This window comes from Diadema antillarum, unplaced genomic scaffold, assembly GCF_040938485.1.
Source record: "Diadema antillarum isolate AM-2024a unplaced genomic scaffold, OU_Dant_1.0 seq00000082_RagTag, whole genome shotgun sequence".
NCBI lineage: Eukaryota > Metazoa > Echinodermata > Echinoidea > Diadematoida > Diadematidae > Diadema > Diadema antillarum.
The window spans coordinates 293,378-317,705 of record NW_027271175.1 but is presented as its reverse complement, the minus strand read 5'-3'; the positions used below and the strand labels follow the sequence as shown (position 1 = coordinate 317,705).

Genomic DNA, 24,328 nt, shown 5'->3' with positions numbered 1-24,328 from the left:
GTTGTAACCAGAATTTCGTTATAACCATGTTCGTTATAACGGGAGTGCACTGTACAAAAAGTTAAGAGTCAGAGCCATTGATATGATAAACTTGAAAGAAATCAGTGTTTGTAAGTATGTATGTGCATGTATGTATGTATGTATGTACAATCATACAGTATGTGAATTTCTGTATTTTACAGACTGTAAGAAGTATTCACACACACATACATTTCATGTCCATCAGTACAAAATGACAATGCACACCAAACCATAGCACAACCTTCATTAAAGGACAAGTTCACCTTCATAAACATAAGGATTGAGAAAATGCAACAATATTAGTAGAACACATCAGTGAAAGTTTGAGGAAAATTGGACAATCGATGCAGAAGTTATGAATTTTTTAAATTTTTGTGTTGGAACCGCTGGATGAGGAGACTACTACAGCTTGTGAGTCATATGCGTACAACAGTATAAAGAAAATGTAAAAGAAAATTCAACATATTTTCACTTTTTTCGCATAATAAAAGAGCACTTGACTTGCCTCTTTCTAAAGGCAGGAGGAATAATATTACCCATAACATTTGTCGGTAACAAGTCAGGGGAATGTGTACTTTTTTCAAAAGATGGAATATTGTGAAATTCTCTTTATGTTTTCCTTATATTGTTGTACGCATGTGACATCTAAGTTATTCATACACTGCAGTAGTCTTCTCTTCCAGCGGGTACTGCACAAAAACTTCAAAAATTCATAACTTTTGAACGGATTGTCTGATTTTCCTCAAACTTTCAATGATGTGTTCTACTAATATTGCTACATTCTCTCAATCCTTATGTTTATGAAGGTGAACTTGTCCTTTAAAAACACAATGACAGGTCAATTCCAAACTCATGGCAGACGACATTACTTTTTTTTGCGTCTTTTTATTATCGACGAGCGATTTCGTAGTTCACCTGGGGAAAAAAGTCAAACCGCAGTGTGAAGAGCAGTCCTGGGATTCTGCATTACAACCAAGTAACTCCATTCAGGGATGGGCGATCCTGTTCACCACGTGTGGAATCTTGCATATTGCCAATTTCATTGTGAGTCCAGTGGTTCTGCATATGGCAAGTTTTGGGGGGAAATGTTGGTTGATGGAGCCGAGATGAAAGCTGAGACTGGTGTGTTTGTATGTATCTTAGAATACCATCTTGTGTGGGTACTGCTTGTTGCTAAGGTAGAACGCCATCTGGAGGTATCCCTTGAGGTAATCCGTCTTCTTGATGAGGGGCAGGAGCTGACCGTCCACCGTCTTCTGGTCCTCCTTGCGCTCTTCAGAGACTTTGTACTCCTGGGGAAACCAACACAGCCGTATTGTTATCAGCATGGAAACTTTGCAAATGGATGAAGAATTCTCTAGACGCAAGCCAATCTCATATAAATACTCCTGCTAACACACTGAACGACTTGGGCAGACTGCCTACACAACTGCAACATGAACAGTTTATACACTACTCAAAAAAAGTTAAGGACCACTTTTTAATGTGTGTATACAATTTTCAAACCGGGTGTTGTATTTCTAGAAATACCCGAATATGGCTGTCTTGAATCTCCTCAAACACCCTGTAACAATTTCACACATGGGTGGTTTCAGTTGTTGCATGATGTCTCTCGCATTATTGCATATCCTGAAAAGTGGGCCCATTGTGAAGTGGTACAAATGTGTACAAATGTGTACGTTTTAAAAAGTGGTCCTTAACTTTTTTTGAGTAGTATATATACCAAAAGCTTTGGAAGTTGGACTGAACTTGGTCCAATTTTTTTAGCAAAGCACAAAGCTGGCAAATTTTTCAGGGATTAAACTTTGATATTCACTGGATCTCTCTTGGTCTAAACCATAAAGCTGCTCAGTATCAACATGTTTTTGTTTGGTTGTTTACCTTGTTAAATCTTCAATGGATCTAATCAATTTTGGAGAGGCACTCTATAGATCGTAAAAAGACAAATTCTTGTATTGAATCCATTAAAATAATTGCCGACGTGGGTAAGGTGAGACATTCTAAACATTGTCTCTGACTCTTACCTCACAACCCAAGAGTCCTATCACTATGTTTTTGTACAGGCATTCCAAGTTTCACTGGGCTTCAAGTTGCAGTCACTTTGGACAGAATGATTATACTTTGATAAACAGCTAGCCCTTATGAATTAATGCAAATTCTTTGCACTATATGACACAGGATTATTTCAAACTAAATGTTGTTACAATAGGATATAGATGATTCTTTGGAACACAGTTGATACGAACCAAGGATGACCATGGAAACAGAACAGAACAATAGAGAATTATAAACCCCTATGTGAAAAGAGAATGCACTCTGTTTGATAAAGAGCTTTAGGGTTGCTCGAGTGGCAAATGTACTCTGTCATCGAATTCCCCTCAAAGGACCAGCCCTGAGGTATGACCCATTGACTATACCTGCTTCTCGGACTCGAACATCTCTCCTTCCTGGCCACGTGGCTTCTTCAGCTTCTGGCGCTTGAAGTAGATGTCGTTTAACCTCTCGGGCAACTTGACCCCACTGATGTCCACCTTGGTCTTGGTGGCGATGACGTAAGCCTGGTTGATTCTGCGCAGTGGCACACCATTCAGATCAAAGGGACCTGGACAGAGAGATATGACCACAGGAGATAAGTGGGGATCAACCAAAGATTCATTCCAATCCTCGCTATGACTGAAGGAGGCAGACTGAACCAGAAGAGGAAGAAAAACAAAATAAGCTCGCCCAAGGAAAAAGGGTAGATCATTTAACCTCAAGAGGAATGACTCTCTCACTTTTACTAACACAAAGAAAGACTGTCTTTTGCCAATCATTTCAACTCTTCCCATTACAAGGGCTTCAACACTCTTGCTGTGGTGTTGGGTCACAAAGAATAATATGACTAATGAGGATATCACAGTTGTGACATTTGCACAGACTCCAACTCTCCCGTTTTTGACGGGAGATCTCCCGCCGAAAACCCATTTTTGCAAAATCTCCCGTTCTCCCGCTGGAGATTTGATTTCTCCCGCCCTGGCTCTGTGTCTCCCGGTGGAAAGGATTTCTTACTTATTGCTATGGTATGTTGAAAAAATAAGCCTTAGATAGCACCAGAGAACATCTAGAACCCTAGGAACGTCGTGCTTCACACACATCAACTTGGAGTCTCCCGTTTGCTTGGGGTTTCGGGCGGGAGAATCTCCAGATCAGAAGGTGCTTGGGGTTGGAGTCTCTGCATTTGAACAGCCTCAGCATTCAGATCACTGTGCAGTGTAGAGATTTTTTTTTGTGTGTGTAGCCATTTGTGTGTGTGTGTGTGTGTGTGTTCACTGACTATTCAGTAATTCTTTCAGAAGACGACGATGCAGCGTCCTGCAACTTAGCCGCATTCCACCACTATGAAGTGGCTGGCAAACTGTACCATTCACACTCCCACCCCTCCCTACTGCTGCCAATGACACATTCTGCAAGCCATCTTTATGTAATGCATCACAGAACATCAACACCTGTAGGTATCTACTTGTATGCCACCTGAAACGATGTAGGAAGAAAGGAGAACATCCAACACACTTATCGTCTCAAACGTCCGCACCGCAAATCTAAAGCTCCCTAGTGATGCAGCGTCCTGCAACTTAGCCCCATTCCACCACTATGAAGTGGCTGGCAAACTGTACCATTCACACTCCCAACCCTCTCTATTGCTTCCATTGACACATTCTGCAGGCCATCTTCATGTAATGCATCACTGAACATCAACACCTGTAGGTATCTACTTGTATGCCACCTGAAACGATGTTGGGTGGTATTGTGTTGTCCCTCTAGTAGAGGCAAAATTCTCTGTCCCTCAGATAGAACATAAAATGAAGGTCCTGTGTGTGAGAGTCACACCCAACCACGTAAAAGATTTGGTTTCATTCATTCAATGCGAAGAGCAGGGTATAGGATAACCCAGTGATGTGGCCAGCCCACAATTACAGAGCACTCCCATTATAACGGTTAAAGGGATGGTACTGTATTGGTGGAGATGAGAATTGGGCTTTTAACTTTTGGATATCTCAGCCATTTCAAACCAATTTTCATCAAATAAACGTTGAACTCCTCATGGAATTACATGCTCTTTCATATTTAATACAAGGTTTCTCATTATCTCATCAAAATATGTTAGAAACCTCAAATTAGGTCTCAACCAAAACTATACGATCCCTTTAAAGGGGAAGGCTAGTAACTGATCAGTGGGAATCAGTGGAAATGCTGGGAGATGATTGTTCCAATCCTTATAGGATTCATTCAAGAGTTCATTGTATATCTATTGTTGTGTGAAAATTATTTGCTTCAGAATGGTCTCATATTCAAGTAATGTGCAGTTTAATGCTTCCAGGTTAGCGTCCCTGGTCAGTGACGGAGCATTAATCTGCACATTACTTAAATATGAGACCGTTCTGAAGCAAATCATTTTCACACAACAATAGATATACAATATACTCTTGAATGAATCCCATAAGGATTGGAACAATCATCTCCCAGCATTTCCACTGATTCCCACTGATCAGTTACTAGCCTTCCCCTTTAAAACAAAATTTTCATTACAACGAAGTTATCATTTAGGTAAAAAATCATAGTCTAAATATTATCTTACTGTACTTTTAGTTAGGGCATTTTAGAAAATTTCTGGACCATCTGTGAAAAAATTGCTTACCAATAGCTTTCTTCACCAGTGTGTTCATAAAGGTGTCTACTAACACCTCTCAATTAGTTCCAACCCAAATCCTTGTGGAAAATTCTGGGGAGCCAATCAAAGTTGGGCATCCGGAGGGGGGCGGGGCAAAAATTGAAAAATACATATTTTTCCCAATATAGGCGTGTGAGATGTCTAACTAGGGGTTTCTGGGGGTGCTGAATCGATTCCAAGCATTAGATTTGAGTAAAAACTACTATTTGACAGTAAAATAGGCCACGCCTCCATTTTGCCCCCGCCGAAATACGTAAATATTGGTATTTTTATACATATCTCATTGGGTTGATATAGTGGGTTTTTAGGGTGCACTGAAAACATTTATGTGCGATGGGAAGTAGTCGTTCCCATTTCTCTTATATCCATTACACCAAATATAATCATATTTCTGCTGTAAATACCGGTACTTATTAAATATTTGATTCTCAATGAGTTCGAACCAACATCTGTGTGGAAAAAAAAAACTGGGGGGGGGGGGGGGGAACAGTTAAACCTAGGCAACAAAGGGGGGGGGGGGGGGGGTGTCAAACAATGGGAAAATATTTTTTTTTCCACTGTTTAATAGTAAGTGAGATGTCTAATTAGGGGTTTCTGGAGGTGCTGAATGGATTCGAAACATTAGTTTTGAGTAAAAACTACTACCTGACCGTTAAAATAGGCCATGCCTACTTCTTGCTCCCGCCGAATAATGTATTATTGGTATTTTTTACGTATCTCAATGAGTTTGTAATTAAAGTGAGTTCTTTAGAATGCTGAATTAAGGTCTATCATTTAATTTGAGCTATACCCACTCTAAAAACAATGTGCAAAACACTGCAACATAAGTGTGCAATTGGAAGAAGTCGTTCCCACTTCTCTTACTTCCATTATGCCCCATTATAATCCTACAGAAATGTATCTCAATATTAAAACCATGCTACTTTTCACCCTACTCCCCGACATCTCCCTCACTGCTCTCATCAGCCGTTTGGTTGATATTCTGGCAAGAGTTACCATGACATGTGCCGCAAGCAGAAAAATACTGGACTCCTTGCTTTTTACAGCAGCACCTAAGTGTGCTGCAGTCCCATCACAGTTGCAGCTGACAAACTTCAGAAGATAGTCCTTTGCGATGGGGTCTGTTGAAGGGACCGGTGCGTAATCTTGGTCACCGAGCTTTCATCCGTATTCCAACACATCCAATGATGGAGTTTGCAACATTGGCCAATCTCTGGTTTGGAGATAAGCTCATAGAGAATGCTGCGTTGCAGTTTCTGTTGTCAGGGGCAGTTTCTCAGGTTTGATGCTCCCAGGAGCAGCCCACTTGCTGAAGATGTCAAATGTCAAGTCTCCCAAGTCTTTGGGTGGTTTCCATGGAATATGACGTCCAGAAACACATCCAACGGCCCTTTCCGCCTTGTCAGTCTCGCAGAGCTTGTTTATCAAAGTTGATTTACTGAACCCAGAAATCGCTGACACTGTATCGCAGCCAGAGTAGCTGTGCAAGAAGATCAAATCCTTTTTGTATCTCTCTGGGAGGGCCTCCCTGATCTTTGCGATATCATAAGATGTTTCTTTGGCTGTTGTGAGGAAGATGGGATGGTTTGCAGCATGATGAATCAGCAAAACCATAATGTCGGTGTCCTCAACCCTCACCTCAACAGGAGAATATTTTGCCTCATCACCCAGAGCTGCCCGAAATATAGCAGTGTCTGCATCATTGTGACATTGCTGTACACTGATCCCATTTCTACTAAATGTCTCAGCAAGCAGCAGAGTGAGCTGGGCCTTGTTGCTCTTGTTGTCGTGGAACTTTTCTCTTGGAACGAGGCTTTTGATGTCTGGGCGAATCAAAATGTTGCAGCATGCATTCTTTGTTCGTCTCAGGTGATCATGGTCCTCAGTGGAGCTGCCGTATCCATCAAAGACCACCGTGATTTGGAGAAACTGGCTCCCCATGGACTTCACAAACTGGAGGTAGCTCTTGGCAATGCCCTTCCAGGTGAGGTTAGCCTCCCACTTGACGTTGTGCAAGAGTCACCCGCCATCAATCACCAGACTCGGGCAGGGGGTTTATTCAATGGGTTCCACAAATGCCTTCAGAAATCTTGCTAGGGCAGCCTTGTCTGGCTTTAGCAACTTCTGGTCTTTGTTAAATAGAGACATTGGTGTTGGCGTCAACTCAAATCCAGAACCAGTTCGTCCATTCATCTTGGTAGCACTTCAGCAGCACTCCAGAGGGCCCAGTCAATGCTGATCAGGCAGAGGAGGTTGGCAGAGCCATGCAGGCCAAGATGAATGGACGAACGGTTCTTGACTCAATGGAAATTTAGCACAAGGTGAAGTCATTAGAGAGCCTCAGAAGTGGACCCAAAGTCAATTGAAAGAAGCTGGTTATTGACTCACTCAAGCTCTTCAACAGTCTAATCATCATCAGTGAGCGTGAATTCAAGACGAAAGAAGCTCTGTGATTTGAGTTGACGCCAACACCAATGTCTCTATTTGACAAAGACCAGAAGTTGCGAAACCAGACAAGGCTGCCCTAGCAAGATTTCTGAAGGCATTTGTGGAACCCATCAAACAAACCCCCTGCACGAGTCTGGTGATTGATGGTGGGTGGCTCCGCATGCATAACTTCAAGTAGGAGGATAACCTCACCTGGAAGGTCATTTGTCGAGAGCTACCTAAAGTTTGTGGAGTCCATGGGGAGCCAGTTTCTCCAAATCACTGTGGTCTTTGATGGATACGGCAGCTCCACTGAGGAACATCGTTACCTGAGATGAGCAAGGAATGCATGCTGCGACATTCTGTTTCGCCCAGACATCAAAAGCCTCGTTCCAAGAGAAAAGTTCCTCGACAACAGTTTAGAGCAACAAGGCCCAGCTCATTCTGCTGCTTGCTGAGACATTCAGTAGAAATGGGATCAGTGTACAGCAATGCCACGATGATGCAGACACTGCTATAGTCCGGGCAGCTCTAGATGAGGCAAAATATTCTCCTGTTGAGGTGAGGGTTGAGGACACCGACATCATGGTTTTGCTGATTCATCATGCTGCAGACCACCCCGTCTTCCTCATAAAAACAGCCAAAGAAACATATTATGATAGCGCAAAGATCAGGGAGGCCCTCCAAGAGAGTTACAGGAAGTATTTGATCTTCTTGCACAGCTTCTCTGGCTGCGATACAGACGGTCGGCGATTTCTGGGTTCAGCAAATCAACTTTGATAAACAAGCTCTGCGAGACTGACAAGGCGGAAAGGGCCATGGATGTGTTTCTGGACATCCAAGCCAGGAAAGATGATATCATTAAAGTTGGCTGTGAATTAGTTAAGCTCATGTTCCATGGAAAACCACCCAAAGACTTGCAATGGGAGACTTGACATCTGACATCTTCAGCAAGCGTGCTGCTGCTGGGAGCATCAAACTTGAGAAACTGCCCCTGACAACAGAAGCTGCAACGCAGCATTCTCTACGAGCTTATCTCCAAACCAGAGATTGGCTAATGTTGCAAACTCCATCATTGGAGATCTTGGAGTACGGATGGAAGCTCAGTGACCAAGGTTACGCACCGGTCCCTTCAACAGACCCCATCGCAAAGGACTATCTTCTGAAGTTTGTCAGCTGCAACTGTGAGGGGACTGTAGCACACTTAGGTGCTGTTGTAAAAAGCAAGGAGTCAAGTATTTTTCTGCTTGCGGCAAATGTCGTGGTAACTCTTGCCAGAATATCAACCAAACAGCTGATGAGAGCAGTGAGGGGGATGTCGGGGAGTAGGGTAAAGTACCAAGATTTTAATATTGAGATACATTTCTGTAGGATTATAATGGAGCATAATGGAAGTAAGAGAAGTGGGAACGACTACTTCCAATTGCGCACTTATGTTGCAGTGTTTTGCACACTGTTTTTAGAGTGGGTATAGCTCAAATTCAATGATAGACCTCAATTCAGCATTCTAAGGAACTCACTATAATTTTAAACTCGTTGAGATACGTACAAAATACCAATAATATTTTGGCGGGTGCAAAAAGTAGGCGTGGCCTATTTTAATGGTCAGGTAGTAGTTTTTACTCAAAACTAATCTTCAGAATCCATTCAGCACCCCCAGAAACCGCTAATTAGGCATCTCAGATGTTAATACTGAAAAAAATTCCCATTGTTCGACCCCCCCTTTGTTGCCTATGGTTTATCCGCCCCCCCCCCCCCCATTTTTTTCCCATACGGATATTGGTATATTTAGTATAATGGATGTAAGAGAAATGGGAACGACTGCTTCCCATCGCACATAAATGTTTTCAGTTCATCCTAAAAACCCACTATATCAACCCAATGAGATATGTATAAAAATACCGATATTTACGTATTTCGGCGGGGGCAAAATGGAGGCGTGGCCTATTTTACTGTCAAATAGTAGTTTTCACTCAAATCTAATGGTTGGAATCGATTCAGCACCTCCAGAAACCCCTAATTAGGCATCTCACTTACTATTAAACAGTGGAAAAAAAATTTTCCCATTGTTTGACACCCCCCCCCCCCTTTGTTGCCTAGGTTTAACTGTTCCCCCCCCCCCCCCCCAGTTTTTTTTTTTCCACACGGATGTTGGTTCGAACTCATTGAGAATCAAATATTTAATAAGTACCGGTATTTACAGCAGAAATATGATGATATTTAGTGTAATGGATATAAGAGAAATGGGAACGACTACTTCCCATCGCACATAAATGTTTTCAGTGCACCCTAAAAACCCACTATATCAACCCAATGAGATATGTATAAAAATACCAATATTTACGTATTTCGGCGGGGGCAAAATGGAGGCGTGGCCTATTTTACTGTCAAATAGTAGTTTTAACTCAAATCTAATGCTTGGAATCGATTCAGCACCCCCAGAAACCCCTAGTTAGACATCTCACACGCCTATATTGGGAAAAATATGTATTTTTCAATTTTTGCCCCGCCCCCCTCCGGATGCCCAACTTTGATTGGCTCCCCAGAATTTTCCACAAGGCTTTGGGTTGGAACTAATTGAGAGGTGTTAGTAGACACCTTTATGAACACACTGGTGAAGAAAGCTATTGGTAAGCAATTTTTTCACAGATGGTCCAGAAATTTTCTAAAATGCCCTAACTATTTACAGTTTGGCTGAAGCGAAATTTCAATATAATGAAAGGAAAAATCTGCCAGTCCCCAGGACTTCGTTATAATGGGAGTCACCTGTACTCACAACTGAACCCTATGGAAGACCAGCTAATGCAGCACAATATGGGTTATCATAAAGCATTATTGTCAGAAGCACAACAAAAACAAACAAACAAACAAACCTGTGACGAGGAGGAGTCCGGAAGCAAGCTGCTTCAGGAACACCACCCTCTTGCCCTTGTAGCGTCCAGCCAGGAGAATGAGGACAGCGCCCGGTGTGATGGACGGCCTCAGCTTGGACCTGTGCTGGCTGTAGGGCTTCTTGCGATTGTTCAGCTTGCGTGGAAGGTCCTCAGTTGGGTAGTAGCGGGGCTACACAAGCAAATGTGAAGAAGGCAAAGTGAAGTGAAAGTGGCAGCCCATTGCAACAACAAAAAAGTTTTCCCAAAATATGCATAAAAGTTACACCTTCCATGACTATCAACACAAAATTTAAAATGTTTCTGCCAAAATAATTACATTTCCCTGAATCCAATACATATAAAACAACCATAATTTCATTGTACCGAAAAACAAAAAGACCTAGACAAAATAAAACGTCACGGCGCAATCTACTCCTGCAGGGTCCGAACATATTTTATGGCACACTGCTCTGATTTGCTTGTAACATGTGTACCATGCAGCACTCAAGTCACCTACCTGCCCCATAACCATTACTGTGCACAAAATTCACATACAGCGTACATCATATTTACATTGCCCCAGTACAGATTATGTGTCTCATACAGTGGCATGCATAAGCACTGCAAACTGGCGCTCTGATGTTTCATGCAAGAAGAGTGCCTTGTTCTAAATATTTCCAATTTATGTAACAATGTCTCATCAGATTTTAATCAGAGCTCGTCTATTCTATTTACTGGCAAAGAAAACTTCATCATCGAATGCAATGGGGGGGGGGGGGGAGATCAGGACCATGGCAAAGGCCTAAGACCAAGCCTGTCACAGCAGACAGGGTTCCACTGTAGTCTCATTCAGTTTGCAACACACGCAGGTAAACCAGAACAGGTGAGCCCAGTCCACATTCCCACATTTATGATGCCTCCACTTACCAGCCTGTTGACGCGCACCACACGCTTTCCTCCGTTCTTCTCACCGCCGATCTGCTTCTCCACCATGGCTGGCTTCCTCTTCCTCTCCTTCTTGATAACAGCCTGAGGAGAAACAGAAGAGAACTTAGTACATTTACACAGATGTCATCTTTTGCAATATCATTATTTGACTAAAATTTAAATTGACTATTCCCTTATGGCTGGGGTCCATCACTGCGTTTTTACACTTTTAGCTGGGTTGATGCTCTGTACATAATGCAATCTCTCAAACTACAGTGTAAAGCAATATACAAATGTATAAATGTACTGCATGTGCATGCAAGATGATGACACAAGTATACAGTAGCTAACCTATACATACTGTACAATGTACTTTACAACTGCTTTACTACTATAGATACAGTGGACCCAATAATCTATAGGAAATCAGTATCAAATGTACATGTACAACAATCATTAAAATGCACAAGCAGACAAAAGTGTAGAAGTTCTACTCAATAAATGATTCTTCCTTGGTTTCCTCTTCAGAGAAATCATAGCTCTACTATTCATATTTCATTGATATGTGTTTTGAAGGCAAAAGCAGATGAACAGAAGCCTTGCTTAGCCTAGCACGCCCTCTCATAATTTGGGAAAATGAAATAGAAAACAATGACACTGAAAGAGATTGATTATTTAGAGGGGTAAATATAAACTACAACAGTTTTTTTTTTTTTTTTTAATCAATACTGCAGCAACCTGGTGGTGTTGCTACTCGGAGGGATAACAGCTTCAAATCCTATTGGTTCCTTTCTGACATGTTTGTTAAAAGGTAGACTGGCAGCTGCGATCTTACAAAATACATTTGCACAAAGGGTGACAATTGATAAAAGAATGCTACTGCCGGAAAACTTGATGCTTCACATAATGCATATACAGTGTATGTAACCGGATAACTTACAGGGCATGATAACTGAAACCATATTTGTGCATACAGCTGTATATTAAGTAACTGTGCGTACCTTCTTCTTCTTGTACTGGGCTGTCCTTTTGTACATCTGTGAACGACTGTACCGTGGAATGCCCCCCGTCATCCATTTTTGACGGGAAGTGTGCCCCTTCTTGGCTTGGTCGTCTCCCATGCTATATGAAATATAAATTACACCAGCATGAAAAATATGAAAGAAATTTGTTGGGAATGCATACTTCCCAAAATACCACAGCTTCTTTGCCCCTCATGCATCTGTTAACATACCAGGTATGTCCTCATCTCTTCTACAATCACAATTGCAAGCACTATGACAGTTCATGTGCAGTGAATATTTACTTGAGCTCACACATGGTGATTGACTTTCTAATGTAGTCCAGGGTTTGCTACACTGCAAGAAGCTTTACTGTGGGGCCTACTGTGTGACATTTGTAATTGAGCTTGAGCAGTCCTGTGTGACCAGACCGTTTCCATGTCTGGAGAGGTTGGATACAGCCACACCAACTAGATACTCTACTACCACATCAGACTAATGGTACCTCGCAAAGAAAAATGACCCAATAAATAAAAATATTATAAATATAATGGGAAAATAACCCAAGTTTTCATACCTTTTAAACCAGTCTACATAACTTTACTTACCATGGTTTTCAGCTCACTCCATTCTTTTTTTTTAAATGAATAATGCACTTGTCAATGTAATGACTCACCCCACTACCCCCGGACATGGGTGCGTCATTTCCTCGTTTGGTCCGTCAAATTTGTGACCCAGGTGTGCGTCATTTTACCAGCTATGTCCGTCAAATTTTTGACCAAAGGTGCGTCAAAATCCCATCATTGTCGTCAAATTTTTGACCAATGGGTGCGTCATGGTACGTCACTTGGCTATGGAAAATAACACGCATTATTCTGAACCGAGGGGTGCGTCATGGTATGCACTTGGCTATGGAAAACTGCACGCATTTTTGCACGCTACCAGTACCGGATACACGTACGTACCGCGAGTGAATTTACAGTGAGCGCTTTCCCGCGGCAAGTGAAAATCAAAGTCGGGAAGCGTTTTGGAGTAGGCCTAAGAGGGAAAAATGCTTGCCCGAATCTGGCAAGCAAATGATTTAAAAGCCACCCTTTCTCCTCACATTTTCTTTCCAACAAACTCATGAAATCACGCATACTCAATCTCAAGCCAGACGGACTGTTTAGCGATATAACGATTTCAACCTCACAGTACTAAATAGTAAAATCAAAGATCGTATACGGAATTCCGTATACGATCTTTGGTATACCGTTGCGTGGTGCGTACTGCGCGTACCTGCAGTATAGTAGCAGGCAAGTCGAGTGTTAGTGGTGCGCGACTCGCTCGCTAACGCTGTGCAAATCGCAAGTGAGCAGCGTGCTCGTTATTCCTCATCGAACGTACATCGTCCATGTGTTGCATTCAACCGGACTAGAAATGGCCGCGCACATACAGCGCATCTGCAGACAAGTCATGGCCAGGTGACTATGCAATGGATTGCATGCACATACATTCGGAATATCGTAGCAGCAGAGTGATGTACGGTGAATGACAGTACGGTGCTTACAGGGCCAGGGTAAGGGAAACTTGCCGAAACTTTGACAAATTGTGTTTACGAACCGAAAGAAAATGAAATTGCGTGAATAAAGCGTATGCAAAAATCCTTTCAGTATTTACGGGGTGCGTCAAATGTACCGAGGATGTCCGTCAAGAAAGTGACCTAGGTGTTCGTCAAAAACCCCGTGTTGTCCGTCAAAAAAGTGACTGTGGTGTTCGTCAAACACCCCGTGTGGTCCGTCAAAAAGTGACTGTGGGGGTGCGTCAAAAACCCCGTGTGGTCAGTCAAAAAATGACCATGACGCACCCATGTCCGGGGGTAGTGGGGTGCGTCATTACATTGACAAGTGCATAAGATGGATTTGAAATCAATAGGAAAGTTAAGATTGATTGGGGAACATGTAAAACTGATTTAAATGCACAACTAATAAAATAGAGGTCTACCTGGTACTAGAGACTAGTACAGAGAGTCTACTATACTGTAGTACTACTGGTATTGGTACTTAACTCTTTATGTGCTATGGTGGAAACCCCCTGTGTGCCACATTGTGATTATTCTCAGACACGAAGGTAGTCGTACTTTGAGAAAGAATTCAGTTTTTCCAATTTGTATAACTTCTATAAATTTCCTTGAGCAAAGTTAAAGAGGAATGCCAAACTTTGCTTTGGTATAAATTGTGTGACAAATCTATTTTCAATATTTCTTTTGAATGACACACCAGTTGCAACAGTACTGTCAAGGCATGACTTTTGCACATTAAAGTGTGATAGAAACTTAGAACGTACACGCAAATATTGTTGGGAACACCGCTTCATAGTCAATCACCACGTAGAACGCAAGCCGTGGTGAAAGGAACAAAAGTGCGAGAAACGCTTTCATTGTACCGTACCACAGGATTAGCGATTTATCGCTCAGTTTTAATTTACTGTCACTGTGACGCCTGTGGGTTGTGTGTAACGTTAGACTTCAAGGGCCTGTAAGTGTAATACTGGAGTATGATGGTGTTGCTGTGTGATGTGGTGTGGTGTGGTGTGGTATACGTGGTATGCAGTGACTGTGGCCGGCTGCAGGCTGTGAGCTGTGCTATGACTGCTTGTGTGCTGTGGAGCGGTAGTACGGACGGGTGCCAATCAAATGGTATGCCCCATCAATGCCGTTTCAAAAAGATACCAAGCTTAAATTTTATACACACCGATCTACAACCTACAAGTCCAGGTTGTGGTTTCAGAATGTCACATATTCAAAGTCTACTAACGACAGCGGGATGTAGCATAGATGCCTACGTTTTTCAGAAGGCCCTAACATTGTTAGACGTTGCAATACGCAACACGATGCACATTTGTATACACTGCACTAAGTAGTACACGTTTACACACAGATGATCCGCTGATTTATGTATCACACTGCTGCCGAAGCTATGCGTGTAAGAGACGTTGTCCCGTGGTGAATTATGACGATTACAAAATTGTCACGGTTTTTATGTTGATAATGTATGTATAATCTACATTGTACATATATGATGAAACATCATTGTGAACAAAGACAAATGGATCATTATCATTTTTCTGAGATTTTTGTCAGATTGTACAGAAGACAGAGCCCAGAAGAACACTCACGTTATTGTCGGGATAGCAAAGAGGATGTGGGAGGAATGATGGGATACCAACTAGACTCGCTGCTAAATCTTTGAGCGCTCGCTCCAGCTCAGCAGCAGTTGTGTACTCCATTGACTGCGAAGTGCGAATGCACGCGAGTTGAGCATGTCGATGATGAGTAAAAGCAGGGAGGTGGAAAAGAGTCCATTTCGTTACAGTCGAGCATATTTTCAAGGTTCACATTTTTTAATAAAACGGCATGCTAGTATAGGCTATTGGTGAAAAGTACATAATCCGCATACTGGGTCATGGCCCTAATTCAACTCTCCCCTAATTATTGACCTACACAAAAATCTTCGCAAACTAGACTTATTGTATCTTCGACATAAAGTTGTTTAATTACAAAAGGCAAATTTGTATCATATTTTTCGAATTATTTAGTGTGTGTGTGTGTGTGTGTGTTTGTGGGTGGGTTTTTATTTTCTATTATTTTTGAACAAAATGTTATGGAAAACACCCAGCAATTATTATGACCTGTGTAGATGGGAGTCCCGAATAGGAGTAAACGGGCCGTGGACCCTATAGCATGACCGGCGCCATACGTTTTCAAAAGTGTGTATGTGTGTGTGTGGGGGGGGGGGGGGGGTGCACTTCCGAGTTTCATGAGCTAACAAACAAAAAGGAAAACAATAAAGGCCTTCAGGGCAACTTCTGGTGGCACTTCTGGGTTTTTTCAGCTAACAAGCAAAAAAAAAAAAAAAAAAAAAAAAGGTCTTTAGAACATCTTTCTCATTCCACTTCCGGTTTTTGTTTTGTTTTTGTTTTTTTTCAGCTGCCAAGCAAAAACAGAAGAAAAAAAAGGTCTCCAGCGCAAAATAAAAAAGAAGGCTCTACCGCCCTCAAAGATTTTATTTTACTATATTTTTTTCTAGTACCACTTCCGGGGTTTTAAAAAAAAAAAGTGGGGGGGGGGGAGCCTAAGTGATGACACCCTATTGTGTACGGGTGCAAACCCCCCCCCCCCTCCCCCCCCCCCCCCCGGTTCCGCCTGCCCTGTAAAGCTTTATAGGCCCTACAGTTTTCTACACCATCGACAAAATGGTATATCTTCATGATATTCTGTGCATAAACCGACGAAGAAGAGTATGCAGTTGAAAGCAGAAAGTAATCACCGTCTCTGCAGTATCTCCCGATGATAAATGTCTATGTGGCTGCGACCAATTTTACTTTTCAGTAAAGAAATAATTATAATGGAGTCTTACTTTCCATTGCAGTATAATGTGAGGTCGGATTTAATGAAACTTCTGATTTTATGCTTATTTAGGGCTTATAGAGATCTCCCGCATGTTATAGCAAGTCAGCGTATCTCGCTAAAAAAAATCAAGTGAAAATATTCATTCTTAAAGGAGTGAATACAAAAAAGAGTGAATTTAGAGTGAATCTGGAGTGAAAATGTTCATTTTCACTCATTTTGGAGTGACCTCAGGGATCACTCGAAGATTTTGGAGTGATCCCTGAGGTCACTCTATAAAATGAGTGAAAATGAGCATTTTCACTCCAAATTCACTCTAAATTCACTTTTTTGTATTCACACCATTAAGAGTAAATATTTTCACTCGATTTTTTTTTTTTTAGAGAGATATGAATATTGCGTTGAGAGTTGCGTGGAATTGCTCTGCAATCGCAATATTTATCCGTGATAATGTCCACTATTTCGAGGTGCATATTTTCTGGCTGCTTCTCTATAACAAGGAGGAAGTTTCTCATGGAAATTTCTTTCATTTGAGTGTTAAAGTAAGTGAAAAAAAAATATCACATCTGGCTCCACATGTATAGTGAAACGAAATACTTGTTCTTGAGAGAGTTGTAACATTGAGTAATATACGGCCTCATTCTCCGCACCCATTCATGCAGACCACGGGTCCCTCCCCCATTGTGTTTTGTTTCAGTTGATTCGGTTGATTCAGTTGATTCAGTTGGTTCGGATGAATTCATGTCTTCATTTCATCCTCAGCTTAAATGAGACAATTCTGTGTTGACTTGCATGATGGGGAGCTATGGGTTATAGTCAATCATGTTGATGCTCCAGAGGGCGAATTACAAGTAAGGCTCTACACGGAGATATTGCGAAATTCGAAAAGTTAAAAGCTATATAATGCATACAAGCTGACATTTGAAAAAAAAAAATGTTCACTTGCAAAAACTTGAGACCCACGTGTTTCCTCAATACAGTGACACCAAGTTATTAACCACAATGAAAAAATGTAAAATCATTAATTTTAACAAAATGAAGTGCATGGTGATCAACAGTCACCGCCTCACAATCTCCCCGTTGATTTAATATGGGATGACATTTGAAAAAAAAAAATGTTCAGTTGCAAAAACTTGAGACTCACGTGTTTCCTCAATACAGTGACACCAAGTTATCAACCACAATGGAAAAATGTAAAATCATTAATTTTAACAGATGAGGTGAATGGTGATCAACAGTCACCGCCTCACAATCTCCCCGTTGATTTATTGGATTATTCTTGTAAGTTGCAAGTACGTTTGTTAATCGGCGTAACGTCGCATGACGCAAATTTCAAGTCCAGTTTCTGATCTATAAGAAATTGGAGATTGTACTTCTGCTGCATAATATAAACATTAGTTTATTGAAAGTATGTTTTATTGATGGATTGTAAACTCGGACTGAACATTTTTTTTATTGTTGTTGTTTCATATATGTGTGTATATGGGGTGGGGGAGAGCTTGATTGATTGAGTCCTTCCCATCCCCCCCCCCCCCGAAAAAAAGAGTATATCACATTCTTGATAAAGTATTATTGTAATTGAAAGAATCTCGGAAGTTATGGGTTTTACTGCGTGTTTTTCCCCATGCTTTTGTTGTTGTTGTTGTTGTTTTTGTCTTTTTGTTTGTTTGTTTTTTCGTAACAAAAGTGTGGGCCGTGCCACTCGAAAGGTTAACACAAAATAGGAATAGAACGTATCAATGAGAGAAACGAAGATCAAGCATGTCAAGGGATCATAGTTATAATATACTAGTACACGACATTCATTTAATGGATGATTCATAACAGCATGCAGTTCATAACTTCGTAAGATGCGAGGAGGTTAGATATTTAATGGCCCCCTTCACAGTTAGGATCAGTTGTTGAGCCTGACAGTCACTATACACTGATAATCCTGACAACATCAGACTTGTTAGAATAATAAAAATCATCACAAATCCGTCTATAGTCTAAAGTTGATTATGGTATATAGCCATGTCAATAGCGTAGTGTACCTTAGTCAAACCTCTAGCGGTTTGGAAAGAATAAACACAATGTTTCAGACTTATCATTAAAGAAAATAATAATGACGAAGGGCAATAATCACTTTATGCTTTGTGCTGATAAGTGGACCAGAGTGGCAGTCTGCAATATACAGTATGTATTATAACCGCAACCTTGTTGCTGCTTGACAAGAAATCTTGACATACAAGAGTAATCCTATAAAACATCTTATCCCAAGTTATGGGGTATCCCCTCATCTGAAGATTTTGTAGTCCGTGCCGTATTTTCTTTCTCTTTATAATTCTTCACATTAGCAACATGGATTTCGATGCTGTTATTCAGTAATTACGATCGAAAAACGTCTTTCCTATCACATTGTGACGTTCTTAGTTGAGTGCGCGATGGGGAGCGCGATACTCCAGTGGGAGTGGGAAAAACATAGGCTCGATGACGAGTTCGTACATGAGATCGAATCGGGAAAAGACTGGACGGAACTCCTCGATGACAAAGGCCTCGTCTTCGTAGGTTTCCAGCGGCGTGCTCGTCACCATCATCCTCAGCGTGGTCAGCGTCGGACAAACTCCCTTGCGGACGAAGTTGACGTCGAGAAACTCAAAGACGTCGCGAATGACGTGCCACCGGATTCGGCCACGAACCTCGACGTGGCGGAGTCGGCTGCTGTCGCGGATGACGTCAATAAAGCCCCTGGCGTACATCTTGTAGCAGGGTGTGACGTCCACCGTCAACTTTTCCAGCGTCTGTAAGTTTACAAAAGGTTTGACAGGGCAAATTGTTTGTAGGTTTACGAAAGGTTTGGCAGGGCAAATTGTTTGCAGGCAAGCTCTACAGTGTATAATAAGTACTTGTATGATATACCCACTACGTCATACAATATTGCAAAAAGCAGTAGCACGAGCTTTGGAATTGAAAATGATGTCACTGTTTCAATTCATGTTGATTTGCATCGAAATTCGAATTTAAAAAAAAAAAAAGGTAAAGCATTATTTCTTTCTCTCCAGTACCAATTTTAAGATCATGCGGTTGGACGTATATCGGTTACAAAGTTAATTACAAACTACTCAAGATGAGGACTAGATCTTGTTCATACATTCTGGCAGCCCGTGCAGTGATAGCAGCAAACTGATCATCAGTCATAAAGCTATCAGGGGTCAACTTTTTTTCTGTTTAACACATTATGTGTGTTGACGAACAGAATCACGGTGATATTAAAATGATTGATCATGGCAGAAAAACATAAAGTTTTAAGCATGAAGCTCGGACAGATCAAATGACATTTTGTATAATTATGATCATTCCTCTCATTCATTTAGTTTTCTTTTCGGGTATTTCTATCCCTCCAGTGGAACTCGTCACCGTGTTAATGATATTCAATATACCCACCCTCTTTAGATATCGAGAGATATACTTGAGAGTTCTGTCCGGTTGGAAGGAGTCGTCGTTATGTCCCAGGATGCTGATGATGTGAACCGGCATCTGAGGGGTTAATACTCTCTGGATGTCGCTGAGACGAATGATGCCCACCAGGGAAAACTCCAGTGTGCAGGCTGTGAACGTGTTGGCGAACGCTCTCCACGCGGGAGTGCCGATGATGTGACCAATGTTCTCACCTCGTATGCATCGCACGTGGAGGTACTCTAACTTCCCTTTGGCCGGCTGGGCAGCCATGTTATAGAGTAAACTATCAGACAAAGCCGCATAGTTCAGAGTAAGCTGAGTAAGGTTTCTGAAGCGCGGAAGAGTGGAAGAAAATTCGGAGTTGGTGTGAATGGCTTCTCCTGGACGAAATAATTCTTCGATGTCAAGCGCTTTCATGGACGTGGCCGACTTGTCGGAGGCCGCTACAAGAAGTGATGTCCCTTCTTCACACGTCATACCTCCGTAGTTCAAGTCCAGATAGCGGAGCTTTCGCTGCTTTCCGAGAAATCGACGGGCTGAGCGAATCACGCCCTTGCGAGCGTAGCCGCCGGGCGTGCCCCGGAAGTGGTGATGAAACTTGAGCTCCGTCAACGAAAGTTCCTCCAACTGCACGTTCTGCCGATAGAGCTCCGCCAGGATGGTCGTGAAGTTTCGCTGGAACTTCCTGACGTGCCTGAGGCTGCGCAGGCCGCTCGACAGGTGGAGTCGATTCAGATACCGACCCAGGAGGGTGGCGAAGTTCAAGTGATGTCGATCACGATGTCCTCCACGCAGTCGGATGGTGCGGTGTCGCCACAATCGAGGGGCGCAGAGAATCACTCTGTTCCAGTGTTTGCACACCTTTTCAATCACAAACACAATTACAAAACAAGTACGGTAGCAAAAGCACATGATAATATATGCCTGCCTATCATGGGCCAATAACCATTATTGGTCCATTGCATAAGGAATATTACAAAATCGTTCGTTCGTTCATTTATTTTTCATTTCCAACAAAAACATATAAATATATTACAGATATTGAATACAGTACATAAATTTCATCATAATACAAAATGAAGGATAAGTTTACAGAAAAATTGTAAGTATACGAAAATGTTGGAAATGGGGAGGAATGCTAAAAGCTGGGCTTGTAGGGTGCATTCCCCCCACACGTAATACAAGAAATTTTATGATCGATTGACTGATATACATTGAAAATGGATGAAACTAAGAAACTAAGACAAAAGGACCTATAAAAGTAACTTATCCAAAACAAAATCGTGAACAGATCAACAAAATAAAAAAATATTACGGGTTTTATGAAGATGCAACGTATAGTCCTAATTCATGCCTGTGTGTTTTCGAGGTTTAAGAATGAAAGGAAGAATTTCCATTCCTTTCCGATAAGAGACTTTTAGAAAATGCGCCGTTGTCGAATGGCCCTTTTATTTGTGCATGTTTAGCTAGTAATAGCAATATGTTTAAACATTCAGACAAGAAATCAATCGTATCTATGCAATGCAATGGGGTTATTTTTATTTATAATAACTGATAATAATGATATATTCATTTATTCATATATTTATACATTCATATATTAACATATCTATATATTTATATATTGATATATTGATACATTCATATATCTTATATATTTTATGTATTTACATTTTGATATATTTGTATATTTATATACTTTATATATTCATATATTTATATATCTATCTATTTATATATTTATAATCATACATCCTTTCACTGGTAATTTTTCGATATGTTATCCGACGGGAGATACAACGTAAGGACTCAAGATTTGCGGTGGCCCGGGTGGCCGGGCCATTTGTGTCGGGGGCCGGAGGGGGGGGGGGGGGGGACAAAAATGTTAGCTTTAGTGGCCCAATAGGGCAGATAACTTTCAAGATGTGAATTGTTATACTTTCTTTAAATGCGTGTGACTTTTTTTGGGAGCGGCCAAAATTTCGAATTTGAAGATTTACGTGGCCCGAATGGGCCACCAGCTAGAAAACTGTTTAAAGGGGATGGCTAGTAACTGATCAGTGGGAATTAGTGGGAATTCTGGAGGATGATTGTTCCAATCCTTGTGGGATTCATTTAAGAGTACATTGCATATCTATTGTTGTGTGAAAATTATTTGCTTCAGAATGGTCTCATATTCAAGTAATGTGCAGTTTAATGTTTCCAGGTTAGCGTGCCTGGTCAGTGTCGGGGCATTAATCTGCACATTACTTGAATATGAGACCGTTCTGAAGCAAATAATTTTCACACAACATTAGTTATATAATGCACTCTTAAATGAATCCCACAAGGATTGGAACAATCATCCCTCAGCATTCCCACTGATCGGTTACTAGCCATCCCCTTTAAGTGTCGAGACTTGCTTTATCTAAACACAACAATATTCGACTAAGATCGGGGAAAACAAAGAAACGTGATCTGTCAGAATTCCTATGATATATAATTTTAGTCGCATTTCATATCAGTTTTACGAAAAAAGCTCCCATCTTATCAATAACTGAAAAAATATCAGCACAATTTTGTAACATGGGAGAAGTATCTATTGCGTATAGATTTATTCTTCTGCAAGTGAGATCAGATGAAAACCTACACTAGAAATACTGCATCAATCGGAGTCGAATCAAAAAATATAACGATTATTGCACTCTTCCTACATCTTACCAGAGACATTTCGGATTTGTCCCACTCTCTGAGATACGAGGCAACATTAGCCAAAACCAAGTCCGGGAGAAGATCCCACCGAGTGCTTTCTTCTTCCTCCTCATCATCATCGCAGACGTCGTCATCATCTACCTGATCCACGGGATCGTATGCGACTAAGTACGAAGTTCCAGGCGAGCTTGGCGCTTTATCTTGAGTCTGAACGGTCACTTCGGTTACCATGATATCGGGCAAGTCAATAACCATGACGTCGTTACCCGGCGGGTTACCCGGATTGTCTTCCATGATTTCAGATGTTAGTTTTTTCGTTTTAGTGTAATTTTGTTAATCATAATACCCACATTTCATTAGATAAAAATAGCGATATATTTTACTTGCATGTGATGTCTCAGAGTAGAGACTTTTGTCCACTTCAGAGCCGGGTGTGTTTATCGTTTGTTATATGTCACATAATCCTTAGAAGTAATGTTAGTAAGGATCTACAGGAGCTCAAAAACTTCAAGGCAGTCATTGGCATAGCAACTCTTCGTAGTGCCTTGGGTTCATTACACTTATCGCGCGCAGTTGTGATATGACGTCACAGTGCTGAACGCGTATAAACTTGGCTGGTTGAAAGCAGTACGCTTTGTCCATCTCGGTCTTCCATCAAAGATGTGTAGAATCTGTGATGTCCATCCTGTTCCAAACGGAATGTCATATCATACAGTCCGTCCGGGATGTCCGTCCGAATGTCAACTGCTATACGTCCTGTCTTTCACTGATTGTCATGACTATACATTCTGTTACTCTCTAAGTGCCATTACTAGTAGGCTACGCCTTGTTAAAACCAGGTTCGTTACCTTTTCTGTTTGTTTGTTTGTTTGTTTGTTTGTTTGTTTGTTTACTATAATTAACTTGCAAGCATGCTCGTTTGTTTTTGATGTTGTTTTCCGTATTCTTGTTACTTTTTTTTTAATCCAAAACTCAATGTTTATATCGGATTCAGGTTGGTCTCTCCATTCAGTCCTTTATCTTGTAGGCCTTCACATTTATTTTTCTTGCGACATTTAGGTAGTTTTGTTTGCTTATTTATTAACTGAAGCGACACATGTTACTGCCATTTGTTTGTTTGTTTGTTTATTCTCAATCGTATTTATAACTGTGCCAGTTTTTATCGTGATTCCGTGTGCGTTTTTGTCGTATGATTGAGAGTGATAGTATTATTCGAAATGAAGTAGCACCGTGCAGCATACAGTGATGGAGTTCACTGTATCCACAACTTTATAAGATAATTTGTGAGATTCCTTGATAATAGAGAAATGACTGGTGTGTGTACACCCTTGGGTGTGTAGGTCTACAGTCTACCCAAATAAATATCAATCATAACTTAGCCTCGAAAGCCAGAACATATCAAATTGACGCCTTTTATAGGCCTACATAATATCATATGCAATCATATGCCCTGTGGTTCTGCCATTAGGAAGACGTTGGATGTCTTATAAAGTGTGGCATGCAGGTATAATACCCGCTAAACTAAAAATCAAGATTTCAGGTCAGTCTATTCATGCGTATTTCTATATGGTTCATCACGGTTCTGTCACCTGATGGGCCTCATGGCCAAGCTAACACAGTAGGCCTACCGTAACCTCCTTGCTGTAAGGCTCACACCTGTTAATAAAATGGAATGTCCCTGACAGCTTCACGAAATCGTACCAAAGATACTAAAATAAATGTAGAAAAAAACTATTGAAAAATCAGAAATGCAGTTTGGCAAAAAACTGAATAGCTGCAGATATTGAGAATGAATTCCACTACAAACTGCATTTTGGTTGGAAGATGGAAGCTTTTCTCACGGAATTTGAAGAGA

The 24,328-nt window shown here is 41.2% G+C and overlaps 2 protein-coding genes across 2 annotated transcripts; both read right to left on the bottom strand.

The window, feature by feature from the left end:
* Nucleotides 1-1,092: 1,092 nt before the first annotated feature.
* On the bottom strand, nt 1,093-15,153 carry LOC139726232 (large ribosomal subunit protein eL6-like). Its single transcript, XM_071637299.1, has 6 exons — nt 15,114-15,153; nt 11,958-12,078; nt 10,957-11,058; nt 10,030-10,219; nt 2,439-2,623; nt 1,093-1,313 (listed from the first exon to the last, which is right to left on the bottom strand). Exons 2-6 carry the CDS (start codon nt 12,075-12,077, stop codon nt 1,161-1,163), a joined length of 750 nt encoding a protein of 249 aa, XP_071493400.1. The 5' UTR covers nt 12,078; nt 15,114-15,153; the 3' UTR covers nt 1,093-1,160.
* A 3,599-nt stretch (nt 15,154-18,752) lies between these two features.
* LOC139726283 (F-box only protein 39-like) lies at nt 18,753-22,767 on the bottom strand. Its single transcript, XM_071637352.1, has 3 exons — nt 22,483-22,767; nt 19,768-20,643; nt 18,753-19,124 (listed from the first exon to the last, which is right to left on the bottom strand). Exons 1-3 carry the CDS (start codon nt 22,765-22,767, stop codon nt 18,753-18,755), a joined length of 1,533 nt encoding a protein of 510 aa, XP_071493453.1.
* Nucleotides 22,768-24,328: the final 1,561 nt, after the last annotated feature.

Bases quoted from the DNA above. Each gene is read 5' to 3' on its own strand.
- LOC139726232 (XM_071637299.1), bottom strand. From the start codon at position 12,077: ATGGGAGACGACCAAGCCAAGAAGGGGCACACTTCCCGTCAAAAATGG. The intron at 2,624-10,029 runs GTTTGTTTGTTT...CTCTCTGTCCAG, and splicing joins CGGACTCCTCCTCGTCACAG to GTCCCTTTGATCTGAATGGT. The intron at 1,314-2,438 runs GTATAGTCAATG...TGGTTTCCCCAG, and splicing joins TGTTCGAGTCCGAGAAGCAG to GAGTACAAAGTCTCTGAAGA.
- LOC139726283 (XM_071637352.1), bottom strand. From the start codon at position 22,767: ATGGAAGACAATCCGGGTAACCCGCCGGGTAACGACGTCATGGTTATT. The intron at 20,644-22,482 runs GTAAGATGTAGG...GTGATTGAAAAG, and splicing joins ACAAATCCGAAATGTCTCTG to GTGTGCAAACACTGGAACAG. The intron at 19,125-19,767 runs GTGGGTATATTG...GTAAACTTACAG, and splicing joins TCTCTCGATATCTAAAGAGG to ACGCTGGAAAAGTTGACGGT.